At 38.8% G+C, this 18,581-nt stretch overlaps 1 protein-coding gene across 1 annotated transcript in view; it reads right to left on the reverse strand.

Annotated features, from left to right (window-relative positions):
- LOC144976388 (uncharacterized) overlaps positions 1–16,576 on the reverse strand; it is a 22,447-nt gene extending 5,871 nt beyond the window's left edge. The window contains exons 1-9 of the mRNA XM_078920653.1: positions 16,418–16,576; positions 12,116–12,362; positions 10,066–10,201; positions 8,390–8,567; positions 7,534–7,659; positions 6,256–6,363; positions 4,579–4,784; positions 2,565–2,764; positions 1–2,147 (exon numbers count right to left, since the gene is read on the reverse strand). The exon at positions 1–2,147 is cut by the window's left edge and continues 747 nt beyond it. Of these exons, the coding sequence (XP_078776779.1) occupies positions 1–2,147; positions 2,565–2,764; positions 4,579–4,784; positions 6,256–6,363; positions 7,534–7,659; positions 8,390–8,567; positions 10,066–10,201; positions 12,116–12,362; positions 16,418–16,496 (3,427 nt within the window). The 5' untranslated portion in view covers positions 16,497–16,576. The remainder of the gene's footprint in view (positions 2,148–2,564; positions 2,765–4,578; positions 4,785–6,255; positions 6,364–7,533; positions 7,660–8,389; positions 8,568–10,065; positions 10,202–12,115; positions 12,363–16,417) is intronic.
- Between the last annotated feature and the right edge of the window lie 2,005 nt (positions 16,577–18,581).

The following is an 18,581-nucleotide window of genomic DNA, read 5'->3' on the forward strand; positions in this document are numbered from 1 at the left end:
GTTTCTCGCAACATTCACCAGGTGGTTTGACAAGCTTGCAGTTGCTGGGGAGATTTCCGTAATGGGCACATCTGCTTTGACAAGAGTAAAGACCGACCCCTGCGTCATCACAGATGCATTCAAACTCACAGCCCACACTCCAGACTTGACTCTGGTAGTACTTTCGGCCATTGTAGACACAGACTTTGTTTCCGTTCAGTTCACTGACGTTCTGGCCAGTCTTGGTGGTGTAGGTACCGTCAAAGTTGCACACTGGTTGCAAACAACATTCGCCTTGTTTCTGCACCAAAGTGCACTTGCTCGGAAGGTTGTAGTAGGTTGGACATTTGTTGTAGCATTGGTAAGTTCCCTTGCTTGCATCTGTACATTCGCATTCGTATGCACATCCGTCATTCCATTTGTCTCCCTGGTTGTATTGTTTCCCCTTGTAGAAACATTTGTTGAAGTAATCTCCCGTGAGAGTGCTGTCGGCACAGTATCCGCAATATTTCCTGCAGTTCTCCATGGCCCATGGTTTATAGCTGCCTTGGCAGGATGTGATGTCATAATTAGGACAATCTGGAAGTTTGTCAACGCAGGGTGGTGGAATTGTGGGTACTGATGTAGTACAGAATCCACAATGGAGGGCACAGTTATTTTGAGACCATGTCTTGAAGGCTGTACAGACGTCAGCTCCGTATTGGTTACAGTTAGGAATGGCATCCTTACAAGGGTCGGGACCTGGGGTTGGTTTTGGTGCAGCGGTGGGCACGTAAGGAGGGAGGGTTGGTGGAATTCTCTGACATACTTGATTCTTGAAGAGGCCTTTGATTGCTCCGAGTTTGTTGAAGTCTGTGACAGTCAAAACGTGAGAGCTGTCTGGATCTGATGCCATCTCATTTAGTTCAGGCATGGAAATGCCATTTCCAACTCCAACACTGAACAGGTTGATACCGTGGTCTCTGGCGTTTTTAGCAGCAGCCTTCGTCTCGGCGGCTCTGTTTGATTTACCGTCAGTGACGATGATACCAATGTTAGGCACACCTGGTCTGTCTCCATTTCTCTGCTTGAACATGGTGTTATCCATGTATTTCAATGCATCCCCAGTGTTTGTTCCTCCGCTCTGGAATTTAACATTGCTAATGGCGCTCATCAAAGCATTCTTGTCACCATATTTGTTCAAGTTGAATTCATTATAAGGCCGACTGCTGAATTTTTCAACACCAACACGGATTTTGTTCTGTCCAATGTCCAAGTCTTTGACAATTGAGTTGACGAAATTCAACAAAAGGTTGAAATTGTTCTTTCCAACGCTTCCTGAAGAATCTAGAAGGAAAACAATATCTGCCTGGGCTCCGCAGTTAGCTTGATTAGGCACTGGGTTTTGAGATGGTTGCGGTTTGGCTTCGTCACAAGCCTTGGCAGCAATAAATCCTTGAAGACCCGAGAGAGCATCGAAAGTCGATGCTTTGTAAACGTTCTGGCTATCTGGGTCAGTGGCGATTTCTTTAAGCTCGGAGTCATCTACTCCACTGCCGACACCGATAGCAAGCATCGTGATTCCGGCATCTCTTGCCTTCTGAGCTTCGGCGACGGTCGACTGTTTGTTGTTAGACTGTCCGTCTGTGACAACAATAGCAATTTTAGGAACGTTAGCTCTATGCCCTGCGTTTGTCATGAAAGATTCAGTTCTCATATGACGAATAGCATCACCGGTGTTGGTACCACCGCCAGTGTATGAAATTTGATCAACAGCGTTCTTCAAGCTGGCTTTGCTAGGGTGCGTTTTGAGTTCAAACTCCGAGTTAAATCCAGTGGAGAAGGTATTAACTCCAACTTGTACGTCATTGGGTCCGATATCGAAATCGTTGGCAATGTTCTTGACAAACTGCAGCATCTTGTTAAAGTTGCTCTGCCCAACACTGCCGGATTTGTCGAGAAGGAAGACAATGTCAGCCTGACCACCGCAGGTCTTGGGTGTTGGTTTCGGGGCGGCCATAGTTGGTTTGACCTCGCAAGCTCTCTGCTGCAGACTGCCCTTAATCTGCTTGAGGGAGTCAAAGTTATTGACGACGAAGACGTGGGTGCTATCTGGATCCGTGGCGATGGCCTTGAGCTCGTCTTGCTTGGCGCCGCTTCCAACACCGATAGAGAAGACGGTGATACCCTGTGTGGAGGAAATTGAGAGGACTGAGTTTTAAAAGACTTTGAGGTGTTTAAGAAAACTCCATCGGTCAAGGAAATTTACTTGATGTCAATAAGTAAGTCTGAGTAATCACCAAGCCACTTGAAGCTGTGGACTGTAAATAATACCCATTAAACTAATATGAGTCTAATAGCTTCTGGAACGTTTCTGGCTCAATCCTCTCTTCAGCCAACAACTAAAACAATTATATTAGTAATTTGTTGAATAGATTATTTCTCGTGATTTATTACCCTCACCTTATCTATTATGTCTAGTGATTTATTACCCTCACCTTATCCATTAATTCTAGTGATTTATTACCCTCACCTTATCTATTATTTATAGTGATTTATTACCCTCACCTTATCCATTATTTCTAGTGATTTATTACCCTCACTTATCTCTTAAAGCCTTGGCTTGGGCAGCGGTCAGGCCGGCGTTCTGACTCTGGCCGTCGGTGATGACGATGGCGATGTGCGCGGCGTTAGGCCTCATTCCATTGGCTGTTGTAAAGCTGGTGTCCTTGGCGTACTGCAGGGCCGTGTGCGTGTTGGTTCCTCCCTTGGTGTAAGTGGTGGTCTTGACACGGTTGATCACAGACTGGAGACGAGGAGCAACAAACAAAGAGTTGGTTAAGGAAAAACAAAGTGAGCTTTTTTATATTCCGTAATATCTGCTATGGGGGGGGGGGGGGGGGGGGGAAGGGTCCCGATAACTTAGTTGGTAGAGTGCTAGCTTCACACGTAAAGGCACCGAGATCGATCCCCGCTGCAGACGAGATTTATTTCTGACCCCCCCCCCCCCCCCATTTCCACCCAGCAGTGAATGGGTAGATGAGTCTGTTAGATTCGGCGGAAAGTACTGTGTGATAGACTAACGTCCTATCCAGAGGATAGCAAGCATATACTATTGTCCGTTTCACGCTATAGAAATCGGGATAAACTCCAGCTCCATGGGGCGGATGGCTCTGAATGACTACTTAAAATAATATCTGCCAAATCGAGCTCAAAGCACTCCACAAGGGAGCCCAAGCCAAAAGTGATTTTTACATGTAGGACGAGACATGATAAGAAAAGAAGAAAAAAGGAAAGAAAGAAAAGGAACGAAAAAAAAAACACAAGCACAACAATAACAATGAAGGTATTAGCTTAAAAATGAGCAAATAATTTTTTAGGCTCACAATTCATCTTCAGCTGAAAGCAAGATCCCTTTATTTGAGTTAATTTTTTTTTCAATTCAGAAAAGTGAATGGAGCAGGCACTTATGTTGATAATAACAAGAAATGAAGTGAGTAGGAAAGTGCCAGAAGAAAACAGAGAATAACAACTCCGCTCGAACCCGCGACCTTACTTGTACGACAACTCCGCGTGGCCGGGGAGATCGTGACTCTACCGTATGAGCTATCCACGACCCCGTGACATCTAGCTAGACATTGAGCTGGTTCTTTTTAAAAATCTAATGGGCACATTGGAATCACCAATGAATGAATCAAAGCTGAATTTCCAGGTAATAAACACTCACTGTCTCGTTTATAATGGATAGAAAGTCAAGCATTTTGCTCTTTAACTCTCTCAACCCTAACACCGACTATATCCGGGATTACTTTTACCCCATGCCTATTTACTACATTTCTCTGAGACAAATTATAAGAGTATTATCAAAGCAAATTTTTTTAGTTTTTACATGTTAATGAAAGTTGAATAAAACTAGATATCTATATGTACATGCCCATTTTTAATACAATTTTTTTTTTCCAATTTTGAAAAGTAGTAAAAATCTCTAGGATTCAGTGAGTTAACTTACAGGTACCTTTCATACACACTTGCTCGGATCTTTATCTTACACTGGTGCCTGCTCCTTAATTTTGTTAATTATTCCCTAATCGAGTGTCATAATTACAAGAGCACATAGCCTCACCTTTTTTTATTTTTTTTAAATTTTTAAACCTCAGGAATGGTAGACACCCAATGTTTGTCGTTGCTTTGCCAATTTAGATTTATCTCCGTCTTTAAAATACGACAATAAACAGGTATAGGGATATTGACCTTAATAAAAAAGAACCCCCCACCCCCCCAAAAAAAAAAACAAAAAAAACCCCTTAAATTAAAAAAACAAAAAACAAAACAAAACAAAAAAAAAAAACAGAATTATATAAATAAATCAGTAAATAAATAGATAAATAAATAAATAAACTTATGTTTTAAAATGAAACAGAAAATGACTTGATTTTATATGACTTAATAACCCTGTACACTCTAAGATAGGGGGCTATAGATAGTAATCATTGCTATCTACATAGTCGCTGCCTCTGATTACGGGTCATCGCATGGGTCATAAAAAAAGTAATCATTGCTATCTACATAGTCGCTGCCTCTGATTACGGGTCATCGCATGGGTCATTAAAAAAGCCTCACTTGTTTGTCCGCGAATTTGTTGAAATGGAACTGCAGGTAGGGTTTGGTGTCGAAGGTGATCATTCCAATCTGCGTGTCCTTTGGTCCAACCACCAAACCGCTGACCATGTTCTCCACGAAACCCAACGTCTTCTGGAAGTTTGGTGCCGTCACGGAACCAGAGGCGTCCAAGATGAAAAGAATGTCAGCAGGCTGGACGCCGCATCCTGAAAAGAACATTTGTGACCCTTCTTCTCAAAACGGTATTATGTCGGGATGGGCCAGATGCTTAAAAAGTCAAATTATAGTTAAACTGGTCCAAACATATGAAACGTTGGTATTTAGCACAGTAAAATATGATATTCCTTCTCCTCTATAAAGCATATAAACTCAACCTAAGTACGATATTTCTGGCTACAAATTTCATTTTCAGCATCTTAATCATCTCGACTTAATACCGTTTTGAGACGAGGGGCCACATTTTGGAAACAAAAGGGAAATGAAATAGTATATAATGAAGCGTTGATCATCGAGGGGTTATGTACAACTAATCGAATCAAGTTTCTGATTTATCCACAATGAGTTAGTTTAGTTAGTGAGTTTAGTATAAGTCTGCGGCTAAGTAAGTACCAGTAAGGTCGCGGGTTCGAGTCCCCATCGTCGCCATGAAGTTTTTATTCTCTGTTGTCTTCTGGCACTTTTCTTCTCTCTTCATTTCTTGTTATTTAGATAAAAATTGCTTTGTGTTCGAGTTGTATCGTATTTTTCTTCAGACCAACTTTGGGCGGTGCGAAGATGTATCAGTGAAAAAGGCTGTCTACTCATATAGCACACTGCCACAGTATTCTGACGTGTAATAATAATAAAAATAATGATAATAATAATAATAATAATAATAATAATAATAATAATAATAATAATAATAATAATAATAATAATAATAATAATAATAATAATAATAATAATAATGGTATATAGTTTATAGTGCCTCAAACATCCCTTCATCTGGAGGGCTCTGGGCGCATGACAAAGATTAAACCCTAACACAGTACACGAACAACGCTGATTCTACAAAATTATCAAAAGAAAGCCTGTCGGAATAAGAATGTCTTCAATCGACGTTTGAATTCATCTAGTGACGACGAAGAACGTATCTCAAGTGGTAGCAAATTCCACAACCTTGGACCAGAATGCTGAAAGACGCGTTCACCAGCCTTCACTCGACAGAGGGCTGTTTTCAAAAACAAGCACTGGGCCATTGACGGTGTTTTCTCTGTCACAAAAATGTAATATCGCCTTCCAGGCACCATGTCTCTTTCTATATTATGTTAACTGTTGCTGTTGACTAGGAACTCTCTGTAAAGCAATTTGAGCACGTTTAATGGATATTCTTCTAGTATGCGATTGGCTAAGAAGCTCATAACATTGTCACCCGGAATTATAACCGATCAACTCACAAAACTATGTGTAACTTTGAACGTTTATAGTCTGGTTAATACAGTTTAGTGAGAATTACTCATAAACGCGGATGGCAAAAAAAAAAGCAAAAAAAAAAAAAAAAACCCAACAAAAAAACAAAAACAAAAACAAAACAAAACAACAAAGACCCAAATGACGTCAACTTCGTTCTATCTATACAGGTGGTCAAGTATTTTTTGTTTTTAATTTTAAAAAAAATGGGAGATAGCTATTTCATACCGGCAGCGGGTGTTGTTTGGATCTTGGGGGTGGCTGATGGTTTGGTTGTGGGTGGGGGCAGGGTGGTGCAGGGAGTCTTGTTACAATCTCTGGTCTGTTTGGCGTTTCCTGGTTGGAGAGAGAATGGAATAAAAATGATTGAAAACATGTGTGTGTGTTCCTTATTCTCCTCTCCCTTCATTCCCTCCCCTCCTCCTGCTCCTTATCCTCCTCCTCTTCCTTCTCCTCCTCCTAGTTCTTTTTCTTCTTCTTCTTCTTCTTCTTCTTCTTCTTCTTCTTCTTCTTCTTCTTCTTCTTCTTCTTCTTCTTCTTCTTTTTCTTCTTCTTCTTCTTCTTCTTCTTTCTCCCCTCCTCCTTCCCTCCTCCTCCTCCTCCTCATCATCATCATCACCACCATCACCACTCTCCTCCCGTTTGAGAATGTTTTGACATGTTACGGATAATCCTAAATGGATGAAAAATGAATTAAAATTTTCTGGTGAAATGAGAAAAGGAGTTTCACTCTACCTGTCGCTATTATTGGTCACGTGTAAGAATGTCAAGTTTACAAGAACAAAAAATGGATGATGACGACATGTAGGCAAATGCTAATTTTGGTTTAAAGATAAAACAATTGAATTAAAAATATGTAGATAAATAAATGGATAGATAGATAAACGTTATTTATTCACAAGGAAATAAACAAGTGTTCTGCGGCTATGTTGTCTTGTACTTGTGGTATGGCACTCGCTTAAGGATCGGAAGGTCCTAGGTTCGAGCCTCGCTCGGCGCATAGTTGAGTCCTTGAAAAAGGCTCTTTACTCATATATTATTTCACCGTACTCAGGTGTAAAATGGGTACCTGGTCGTTAACAGCATTCTCTCTGTCGGGAAAAAATTGCAATATCGCCTCACAGGCGTCATGTCCCGTTATACATGTTACATGTTGCTGTTGGCCATGAATCCATTGTAAAGCGCTATGAGCATGTTTAGTGGATATTGCGCTATAAGAAAGCTCATCTGAACTCACTCAACCCTAACACCAACTATATCCGTAGTTTACCCGGGTTTCTTTTATCCCATGCCTATTTATTACATTTTTCTGAGACAAATTATAGGCGTAGTATCAAAGCTCATGTTTTTAAATTTTACATGTTAGTGATAGTTGACTAAGACTAAAACAATCTATGTACTTGCTCAGTTTTAACACGAGTTATTCCAATTATGAAAAGGAGCAAAAATCTCTAGGATTGATGAGTGAGTTAAAAGCTCATTTTTAACAACAGCAATACCACTTACCAACGCAGTTCTTTCCACCGTTGGCGGGCTTTGGATCGGTACATGTTCTCTCCCTGAACTGAGTGCCCGTGCCACATGACTTGCTGCAGGGACTGTAGAACCCCCAAGGGCTCCAGTTGCCGTCAACTGGCAAATTAGAGTTAATCCAAAAGAAATTGTCAAGAGGACGAAGAGAATGATTGGCTTAGCTTAGCACGGGTATATAATATAATGTGTAATAATGGGTTATAATGTGCTAACGGATGGATGTAATGTGTAATAATGTGTTATATTGTGTCAGGTGTTAAAGCAGAAGATTTACATATCATGTAAAACTTTATTTCAAAGGTTTGCTTTGTTAAATAAGGAAGAACGAAGATGTGTTACTATTGTGTGTGTGTGTGTGTGTGTGTGTGTGTGTGTTTGTGTGTGTGTGTGCGGGAGGGGGGAGGGGAAGGGCAAAATGCAACTGTGTTATATATATATATATATATATATATATATATATATGTGTGTGTGTGTGTGTGTGTGTGTGTGTGTGTGTGATTTAAATAAAATTAAAAAAAAAAAACATTGTCCAAATAAATCGAGAGTTGCCTAAGTAAGTCAATTAGATTAGAGAGAAAAGTAAAGTGAGTGAATGTGACTGATTTAAAAGGGGACCTAACATGCCAAACAAAATTTCGGTCCTTGACCTTCGTCAGGAGGAGGAGGAGGAGGAGGAGAAGGAAGAGGAGGAGGAGGAGGAGGAGGATGAGGAGGAGGAGGAGGAGGAGGAAGAGGAGGAGGAGGAGGAGGAGGAGGAGGACCATTTCAGTCCTATTTAACACATTACTGACCAAGAAGAATAAGTCCAGAAGTAAGGGCAATGATTTACCTGCACAAGCAGTCTTTTTCAAATTGGCTTGGATGTTATCCAGGGCCTGGAAGTTGGACACAGTGAATACGTTCTGTGGTGAGGACGCAATGAGCTCGAGTTCGGATCTGTCCACACCGTTACCCACTCCAATGGCAAAGATGTTGATGTTTTCCTTGTGGATCTCAGCTACTTCTTGCTGGATTGGGAGAATTAAAAGATTAAATTGGTAATTATGCATCATCATCATCATCATCATCATCATCATCATCATCATCATCATCATCATCATTGCCTTTTTCACCCAGGATCAGGGTATACGCCACAGACAAACAGTTTCCATCCTTCTATACTCCGAGCTAACTTTTTATTTTTTAAATCTCGTTCCATGTCTTATCACTTCTCTGTATATCAGTTTCTTTAATTATTCTCCATTTTCCCGTGGCCTTTCCCTTTGATCTTCTGCCCTTTCGACGTTGTCTGCTGTCCTTCATAAATTCTGTCATTGCAGAAACTCTTCGGTCGCCCAAGCTAAAGACTTGATTTGTCCGTCTGTGTTTCTGTAACAATTTGGTAATTATGATGAAGATAAAAGTGATAATGGCTGTCGTCTGATCTGTAATCTTGAAGTCAGATGTTCGATCCTCAGTCGAAGAGAGCTAATAACTGTTTGTTTCTTGCTTATTTATTTTTGTTTTGTCTGGCACTGTCACATTCAATCCTTTTCATATTGTACTATCGCACGAGTGTTGGGGCGTCCCAAACAGACATAGGGACGCTCACTATCTGACGAAATGAAGAGGCTGCTAAGAAGATGGTCAAAGACAAAAAGCATATGGCGGGCGCTCTATGCAGATGCTCTGTGTTCCCCAAGGAGCGAATATGTGATTATGTCAAGTAAGTCAAGTCCGTTCCTTAGTATTTTCGAACTGAATGTGACAGCTTTGCATTGCGGTGTCGGTATTGTCTTTGCGTCGTACCCAGAAGACACCGACTTTGAATCCATGACGTGCTGTGCGGCCTTATCATATCATATCATATCATATCATATCATATCATATCATATCATATCATATCATATCATATCATATCATATCATATCATATCATATCATATCATATCATATCATATTATATCATATCATATCATATCATATCATATCATATCATGTCATATCATATTGTGAGGCTATGTGGTCTAGTGGTATGACACTCGCTTTCGGATCCTGGGTTCGAGCCTCGCTCAGTGCATAGTTGAGTCCTTGGAAAAGGCTCTTTACTCACATTCTCTCACCGTACTCAGGTGTAAAATGAGTACCTGGCCTTCTACAGCGTTGTCTTTGTCCGATAAAAAATTGTAATATCGCCTACCAGGCGTTATGTTTCGTCCTACATGTTAAATGTTGCTGTTGGCCAGAGACCCCTGTAAAGCGCTTTGAACACGTTTAGTGTATATTGCGCTATATAAAAGCTCAATTAAAAAAATATCCAATCATATTATAAGATGTAAAGGATTATTTAGGCAAGTGATCCCCCTTGAATACACTGTATATTTCAATTTAATCATAAATAAATCGGGAATTGATTATTATTGTGTGTCATGTGGCGATATCTGAGGACAGATTCTGGTTTTCTTCCTCGTCGATGATCGATCGTTTCGGTTTTGGGAACGTAGATGTTAACTCGCTAATGGCTTACCCTGGTCTTGGCCGGTTCTGTAGACTGTCCATCCGTGACCACGATGAGGATGTTGGCGACTCTGTCCCTGTCCCCGTGGGTTTTGGTGAAGGCGTTGTTTCGGACAAACTTCAGGCCCAACTCGGTGTGGGTGTTGCTGGATTGGAAGAGAGGATACAGGTCTTTATTTTATGTGCTCTCAAAACGATAATATAGAAAATAAAACAACAACAGCTCCCCCCCCTAAAAAAAACAATAAAAAACTTGAGCTTATATATTATAGAGAGATATCCACTAAACGTGCTCAAAGCGCTTTACAAGGGGTCTCTGGCCAACAGCAACACTTAACATGTAGGACGTGACCAGACGCCTGTTAGGCGATATTACAATTTTTTTTCGATCAAAGACAACGCTTTTAACGGCCAGGTACTCATTTTACTCCTGAGTACGGTGAGAGAACGTGAGTAAAGAGCCATTTTCCAAGGACTCAACTATGCGCCGATCCGAAAGCGAATGTCATACAACCAGACCACACAGCCGCACGAAATTGAAGCCACTCAGCTATATGTTATTGTTTTGAGCCAGCCATTTTTATGATCAATTCTCACTAAATTATATCAATCTGACTATAAACGTTCTACATTACTGTAAAGTAAATTAGTTACCTCGCGAATAAAATTAAATACGAAGACCGACCCGGAACTGGATGATCTCCCCTTTCCCGCCACTTCGCACAGGACTGGCACTTCTTCCCTAACCGTCGCGCGAGACAGACGACCATCGCAACACATATCAGGTTAGTCTTTAGAACCTATTAATTTGATTTACATTATAGTTATAGTTACACATTGCTTTGCGTTTAAGTATGTTATATCTGGTTGGCGGATGTTGTGGGTTTATTTTAGCTGAACGAATAGCATAACATTGAATCTGACGTTGAAGTTACGGTCTTATGTTTGATTTATAAAATAAAATGTTTAATTAAACGACTTCGTTGAATAGAGTGGATTTTGTTTTAAAACCTTAAAAATTCTTTAAATTTTCTCCATGTAATTCATTTTTAGGAGATGGGTGACCTTTGACCTCTTCTATTCCTTATCGAAGAATACTGGGCAATGTAAATGTTGCTGCTCGAAGCTCGAAGGAATAAATAACAAGGTGAAATTGACTAGAAGCTTCAATTTAATAGACGAAAACTGATAAAATGGACGTTTCTGATTTCCCTTTTATCAACAAAACAAGATGAATGAAACAAAACAGACGAATGAGATAATTTGGTAGTGGCGTTGTTAAAATCTTATTACCTACTACTACTGCCAACCCTTCGAATGTCTTTTAACTGAAAGAAGCCACGTTCTGTTTATCTGTAATCAGAAGGTACCGCAAAACGGTATTAGGTTGTACCGCTATCGAGTAGTCGAGTCGTATGACGCTCGGCTTAAGATCGGAAGGTCCTGGGTTCGAGTCTGAAGCGGCGCATAGTTGAGTCCTCGAAAACAGGCTCTTTACTCACATTATCACACTGATGGGTACCTGGTCGTTAACAGCGTTGCCGCTGTCCGAAAAAAATTGTAATATCGCCCAACATGCGTCATGTCTCGTCTTACATATTACGTCTTGCTGTTGGCTTGGGAACCCTTGTAAAGTGCCTTGAGCACGTTTAGTGGATATTGCGCTATACAAAAGTTCAAGTATTCAATCCGAAGTCAAAATCCAATTGATATGAAAGATGATTATTCATCGAAAAAGTACCGATTCGAGGCCAAGAGCCACATTTTTTAATTTTAAAAAACTTGAACATTTATATTACGCAGTATCCACGAATCATGCTCAAAGGGCTTTACAAGGATCCCAAGCCAACAGCAACACATATTTTTTTCGGACAGACAATGCTGTTAACGACCAGGTACTCATTTTAGATCTGAGTATGGTGATAGAAGTTGAATAAAGAGCCTTATACAAGGACTCAACATTGCGCCGCCTCGAGGGGGACTCAAACCCTGGGCTTTCCGATCTGAAGGCGAGTGCCATTCCACTAGACCACATAGTCGCACAATGCCTTCCTACTCACCCTCCTGGATAATTGATGCCGTCAATTGCTTTGACTAAGCTAGCTTTGTCCTGGTGCTGGTTCATCCAGAATTCGTTATGGGGCTGGGTGCTGAAAGTGGCAACGCCAATCTGGACAGCGTTAGGGCCAATCTGGAAGGAGTTGGCGAATTTTTTCACGAAAGCCAGCTGGGTTTGGAAGTTGGCGGCTTGGACACTTCCAGAAGAATCGAGGAGAAACTCGATGTCGGCGGGATTTTGTCCACAATCTGGGGGAGGAAAATGAATGCAAAAAAAAAAATTCAATGATTGATCAGGTATCATTGCTTTCCATTAAAGATGTTACGAACTTGCCCCCACCCAACCCCCCCCCCCCCCAAAAAAAAACCAACAAAAAAAACAAAACAAAACAAAACAAAAACAAAACAAAACAACCCAAAAAAAATACATACAATAGATAAAACAACCAAAAAATAACACCAAACAAAACAAATAAGACAAATAAAGACAGGCAAACAGACCAGTAAAAAAACCCCCAAAAACCCCAATAATACCACCCCCCCCCCCCCAAAAAAAAAACACACACAAAAAAAAACCCCCACAAAAAAAAAACAACAAAAAACAAACACCCCCAACAACAGATAACAAAACAATAACAATACAAAACAAAAACAAAAAACAAACAAGAACTGAAACAGAAGGAACACAAAAACGATAAGCAGAAAAATAACCCAAAAACTGGATGTTACCTCAATAAAAAACCCCCAACAAAACAACAAAAACACCGCAAAATGTGACCAAAACCGAACATGATGAAAATGAAAACTAATAACACAATGACACGACTGTTCAAGGCAAAGGAAATGATTGAGATCCCGTCTAATATTTCAAAGAATGAATTACAGTTTAGCATAGATATGAAGTGCAAAGCCAGACATATAATAGGGAATGAGATTAGCGGAAGAGTAGCGTCCCTTGATTGGACGTCACCCATAGTCTGTGACGTCACATGCGTAACGTTATTAGAGAGAGAACGTCATGTTGGTTGTGCGCATGCGTCTCTAGCCTTTTAAGGTCACTATGGGTGACGTCCAATCAAGGGACGCTACTCTTCCGCTAATCTCATTCCCTATAATAATGGATACTTTAGATCTAAAGTTCTCTATATCAGTAGTTCTGTGGAAATATCGGTCACGGCGTTCATTTTAGGGGTGAATTCGATTAAAATGTGTTCCTTACTAGTGTTCTCGACTCTAGTAGAAATTCCAACTTTATAAATAACTGATTAACGCAGAAGGACCGAAATCTATCCCAGGATTTAATCTACTACTACTACTACTACTACTACTACTACTACTACTACTACTACTACTACTACTACTACTACTACTACTACTACTACTACTACTACTACTACTACTACTACTACTACTACTACTACTACTACTACTACTACTACTACTACTACTATTACTACTACTACTACTACTACTACTACTACTACTACTACTACTACTACTACTACTACTACTACTACTACTACCTCTTCTTCTTTATCTACTACTACTGATACTACTACTACTACTACTACTACTACTACTACTACTACTACTACTACTAATAATAATAATAATAATAATCATAATAATAATAATAGTAATAATAATAATAATAATAATAATAATAATAATAATAATAATAATAATAATAATAATAATAATAATGATAATAATATTATTATTTTATCAGCATCATCATCATCATCATCATCATCATCATCATCATCATCATCATCATCATCATCATCATCATCATCATCGTCATCATCATCATCATCATCATCATCATCAACATCAACACCACCATCACCATCATCATTATCATCATCATTATTATCACCATCATCATCGTCGTCGTCGTCATAATAATAATAATAATAATAGTAATAATAATAATAATAATAATAATAATAATAATAATAATAATAATAATAATAATGATAATAATGATAATAATAATAATAATAATAATAATAATAATAATAATAATAATAATAATAATAATAATAATAATAATATAATAATAATAATAATAATAATAATGATAATAATGCTAATAATAATGATGATAATAATAATAATTATAATAATAATAATAATAATAATAATAATAATAATAATAATAATAATAATAATAATAATAATAATAATAGTAGTAGTAGTAGTGGTAGTAGTAGTAGTAGTAGTAGTAGTAGTAGTAGTAGTAGTAGTAGTAGTAGTAGTAGTAGTAGTAGTAGTAGTGGTGGTGGTAGTAGTAGTAGCAGTGGTAGTAGTAGTGGTAGTAGTAGTTGTAGTAGTAGTGGTGGTGGTGGTAGTAGTAGTAGTAGTAGTAGTAGTAGTAGTAGTAGTAGTAGTAGTAGTAGTAGTAGTAGTAGTAGTAGTAGTAGTAGTAGTAGTAGTAGTAGTGGTAGTAGTAGTAATAATAATAATAGTTGTAATAGTAGTAGTAGTAGTAGTAGTAGTAGTAGTAGTAGTAGTAGTAGTAGTAGTAGTAGTAGTAGTAGTAGTAGTAGTAGTAGTAGTAGTAGTAGTAGCTTCCGCGAGGACGAGAGACGCATGCGCACAATCAACATGACGTTCTCTCTCTAATAACTTTTCCGCCGTTGACGCCACAGACTATGGGTGACGTCCAATCAAGGGACGCTACTCTGCCGATAACCTCATTCCCTATAGAGTTGGAACCTGGTTTAATGTGTATTTTATGATATGGAAATATTTATCAATGTTATCTTATAAACTGTACAGACTAGTCCTTGTAGCAACTAGGCTATTCGTTGTGGCAACGAGGCTATTTCCTGTACTAACTAGACTACCCCTTGTAGCAACAAGGCTATTTCCTGTAGAAACTAGGCTATTTCGTGGAATAATTAGTCTATTTCCTGTAGAAACTAGGCTATTTCTTGGAACAATTAGTATATTTCCTGTAGCAACTAGACTGTGTCCTGTAGTAACTAGGTTATTTAATGTAATAATTATGATACTTTCTGTAGCAACTAGGTTATTTATTAGCAAGTGGGCTAGTTCATCTAAGGAATTGGCTATTTAGTATAGCAACTAGGCTTTTTCCTGTAGCAATTAGACCATTTTCATGTAGGAACTAGGATATTTCCTGTAGCTACTAGGTTATTTTTTGTAACAACTAGGATATTTCCTGTAGCAACTAAGTTATTTCTTGTAACAACTAGGCTATTTCCTGAAGCAACTAAGTTATTTCTTGTAACAACTAGGCTATTTCCTGTAGCAACTAGGTATCATGTTTCATTTTTAAAATTTTCTGCCTCATTCCGACAAACGCTTTTATTTTCAATCTTACCAGAAAACTTTGACCTAAATTTGAAGATTAAAATGAACTCCTTCTCGTCAACAAATCGTACACTCTGGACTTTTCGGATTCAATAAATTGGAATCGAATCAACATTTAATTTGCTGTCAATGTTTTCTGGGTCTTGAACTGCGTAGTGCAGCTATGTGGTCTTGTGGTATGACACTCGCTTTTGGGTCGGAAGGTCCTGGGTTCGAGCCTCGCTCGGCGCATAGTTGAGTCCTTAGAAAAGGCTCTTTATTCACATTCTCTCACCGTACTCAGGTGTAAAATGAGTACCTGGCCAAGAACAGCGTTGTCTCTGTCGGAAATAAAATGTATTATCGCATAATAGGCGTCATGTGTCGTACATAAAAGCTCAATTAAGCTCATTTATATTTCATTAAAATATAGTACCTGCTACAATGATTGGTTTTTGAATTGAACGATTTGACATTAAGTATAATCATTGTCGTCAGGATGTCATTCCGTGTCAACATCTATTTTTAGTAACATCGGATGTTTTGTTGTATTTTTGTTATTTAATCATTTAATTTACTCCTGTAAAAAAAAAAGATCGTGTATTGCTACGTTTTGTTGTTTAAAAAACAAAGAAACAAACAAAGGATAATAGAGAAGCCTTGTAATTTTCTTGTTATTACCCTATGGTAAAATCGTTTTTTCCCAATTTCCAAAGAGATATTATAATAGAATATATTCTTTTTAGTTTGCAACAGTGTAACAATCCCCAACCCCCTCCCCCCGCCCCCAAAATAAAACAACAAAAAACAAAAAGCAAAACAAAATACACAAAAAAAAAAAACAAATAAAAAAAAACCCACAAAAAACAAAAAAAACAAAACAAAACAAAAAAAAACAAAACAAAAAAAAAAAACAACAAAAAACAAAACAAGTAAAAAACACACTCATATAAAGTGACAATGATAATGAGTTTAAAACTTACTTGTGGCAGGGGTCGTGGCGGCGCTGTAGGCATGCCAGCAGCACGCTATCGCCACTACCACAGATAGCAGCAACTTCATGGCGACTTGCTGCACTGCAGTAAATCCCAGAAATGAAATAAAAGAAAGAAAAAAAGTTTTCAGTGTTCTTCTCGGACACCGCAAGAATTCGTTTATATAGGGGGAATCAACGCCTGCAGCTCTTATGTCAATAAATTCCAATTTCAGAGATTTGCGTCATCAATGTCATAGGTCATCAGACGGTTTTAGGGAAACATTCTTCATCTCGCATCCTACCCGTAACAAAAAGGCTGTATTCATCAACATAATTTGATTTGAAATACTGCCTGTCGTTAGGGAGTGAAAGATGATGCAGATAGAAAGTGGAATTAGTTTCGTATCTAAGATTTCCGTGTCTCGACGGATTTACAGATTTCCGAGGGGTTCAAAATTCCACAGGTGTGCGGACGTTACTAAGTAGGTAGCATCGTCGTTTACCAAACGGTTGGATGTTTTAGTGTTGTGTAAACAGTGATATATTATATACATTATTATTATTTATTATTATTATTATTATTATATTATTATTATTATTATTATTATTATTATTATTATTATTATTATTATTATTATTATTATTATTATTATTATTATTATTATATCACAGGGAAGTGTAAGGGTTCTAGAATGTTTTATTTATTTATTTTTTTTTTTTAATTGAGCTTTTATATATCGCAATATCCACTAAACGTGCTCAAAGCGCTTTACAAGGGGACATGGCCAACAGCAATGCGTAACATGTAGAACAAAACATGACGCCTGTCAGGCGATATTACAATTTTTTCCGACACAGACAACGCTGTTAACGGTCAGGTACTCATTTTACACCTCAGTTTGGTGAGAGAATATGAGTAAAGACCATTTTCCAAGGACTCATCTATGCGCCGAGCGAGGCTCGAACCCAGGACCTTCCGATCCGAAAGCGAGTGTCATACCACAAGACCCCATAGCCGCACATTTATATAAAAATATTATTTAGATCGTTTTAAGAATGTGTCAAAGCCTGAAAAATAAGAACTTTATTGTGTGCAGAGTTCAAAAGTCAAGGTATGATCGGACGATGAGTATGTGTAGTTTCTTGGGTGGGACAGCGTGGCTCAGCGGTATGGTCTTCGCTTTGTACCCGAAAGATACCGAGTTCGACTACCCACCGCACTGTGTGGCCTTGAGCAAGTCTCCTAGTCTTAGCTTACTTTACAGCGCTGCACTGCGGATGATGTCTGGGTTATTCCAGTCTTCTATTGGAATAGACTCTAAAGAAAAACTTCCCCTTAGGGTGAATAAAGGAAGTTTTTAAAAATAATACTAATTGTTGAAATGTTGATGGATGCTAGAAGCTAGAAGGCGGTGGGGGGGGGGGGGTACGGTATATAATACAGGCATTATTAACGCAAAGATGTGTTTTATTTCATTTTTCAAAGCGTATCTCTTCTTGACAGACTCTTTTTCTACGGTTCAAATATCACAATGTTCCGACGTTGGTTACTGGGTGGTTTTATTGGTCAGGATACTTGATGATTTCATTGGTCAGGATACTGGGTAGTTTCATTTGTCAGGATACTGGGTGGTTTCATTTGTCAGGATACTGGGTAGTTTCATTTGTCAGGATACTGGGTAGTTTCATTTGTCAGGATACTGGGTAGTTTCATTGGTCAGGATACTGGGTGGTTTCATTGGTCAGGATACTGGGTGGTTTCATTGGTCAAGATGCTGGGTAGTTTCATTTGTCAGGATACTGGGTAGTTTCATTTGTGAGGATACTGGGTGGTTTCATTGGTCAGTATGGTCAGGATACTGGGTGGTTTCATTGGTCAGGATACTGGGTGGTTTCATTGGTCGGTATACTGGGTAGTTTTATTTGTCAGGATACTGGGTGGTTTCATTGGTCAGGATACTGGGTGGTTTCATTGGTCAGTATGGTCAGGATACTGGGTGGTTTCATTTGTCAGGATACTGGGTGGTTTCATTGGTCGGTATACTGTGTGTTTTCTTTGGTAAGGATACTGGGTGGGTTCATTGGTCAAGATGCTGGGTGGTTTCATGGTCAGGATGGTCATGATACTGGGTGATTTCATTGGTCAGGATGCTGGATGGTTTCATTGGTCA

Source organism: Berghia stephanieae, chromosome 7 (assembly GCF_034508935.2).
Source record: "Berghia stephanieae isolate SIO BIC M18660-M18661 chromosome 7, UCSD_Bste_1.3, whole genome shotgun sequence".
Lineage (NCBI taxonomy): Eukaryota > Metazoa > Mollusca > Gastropoda > Nudibranchia > Aeolidiidae > Berghia > Berghia stephanieae.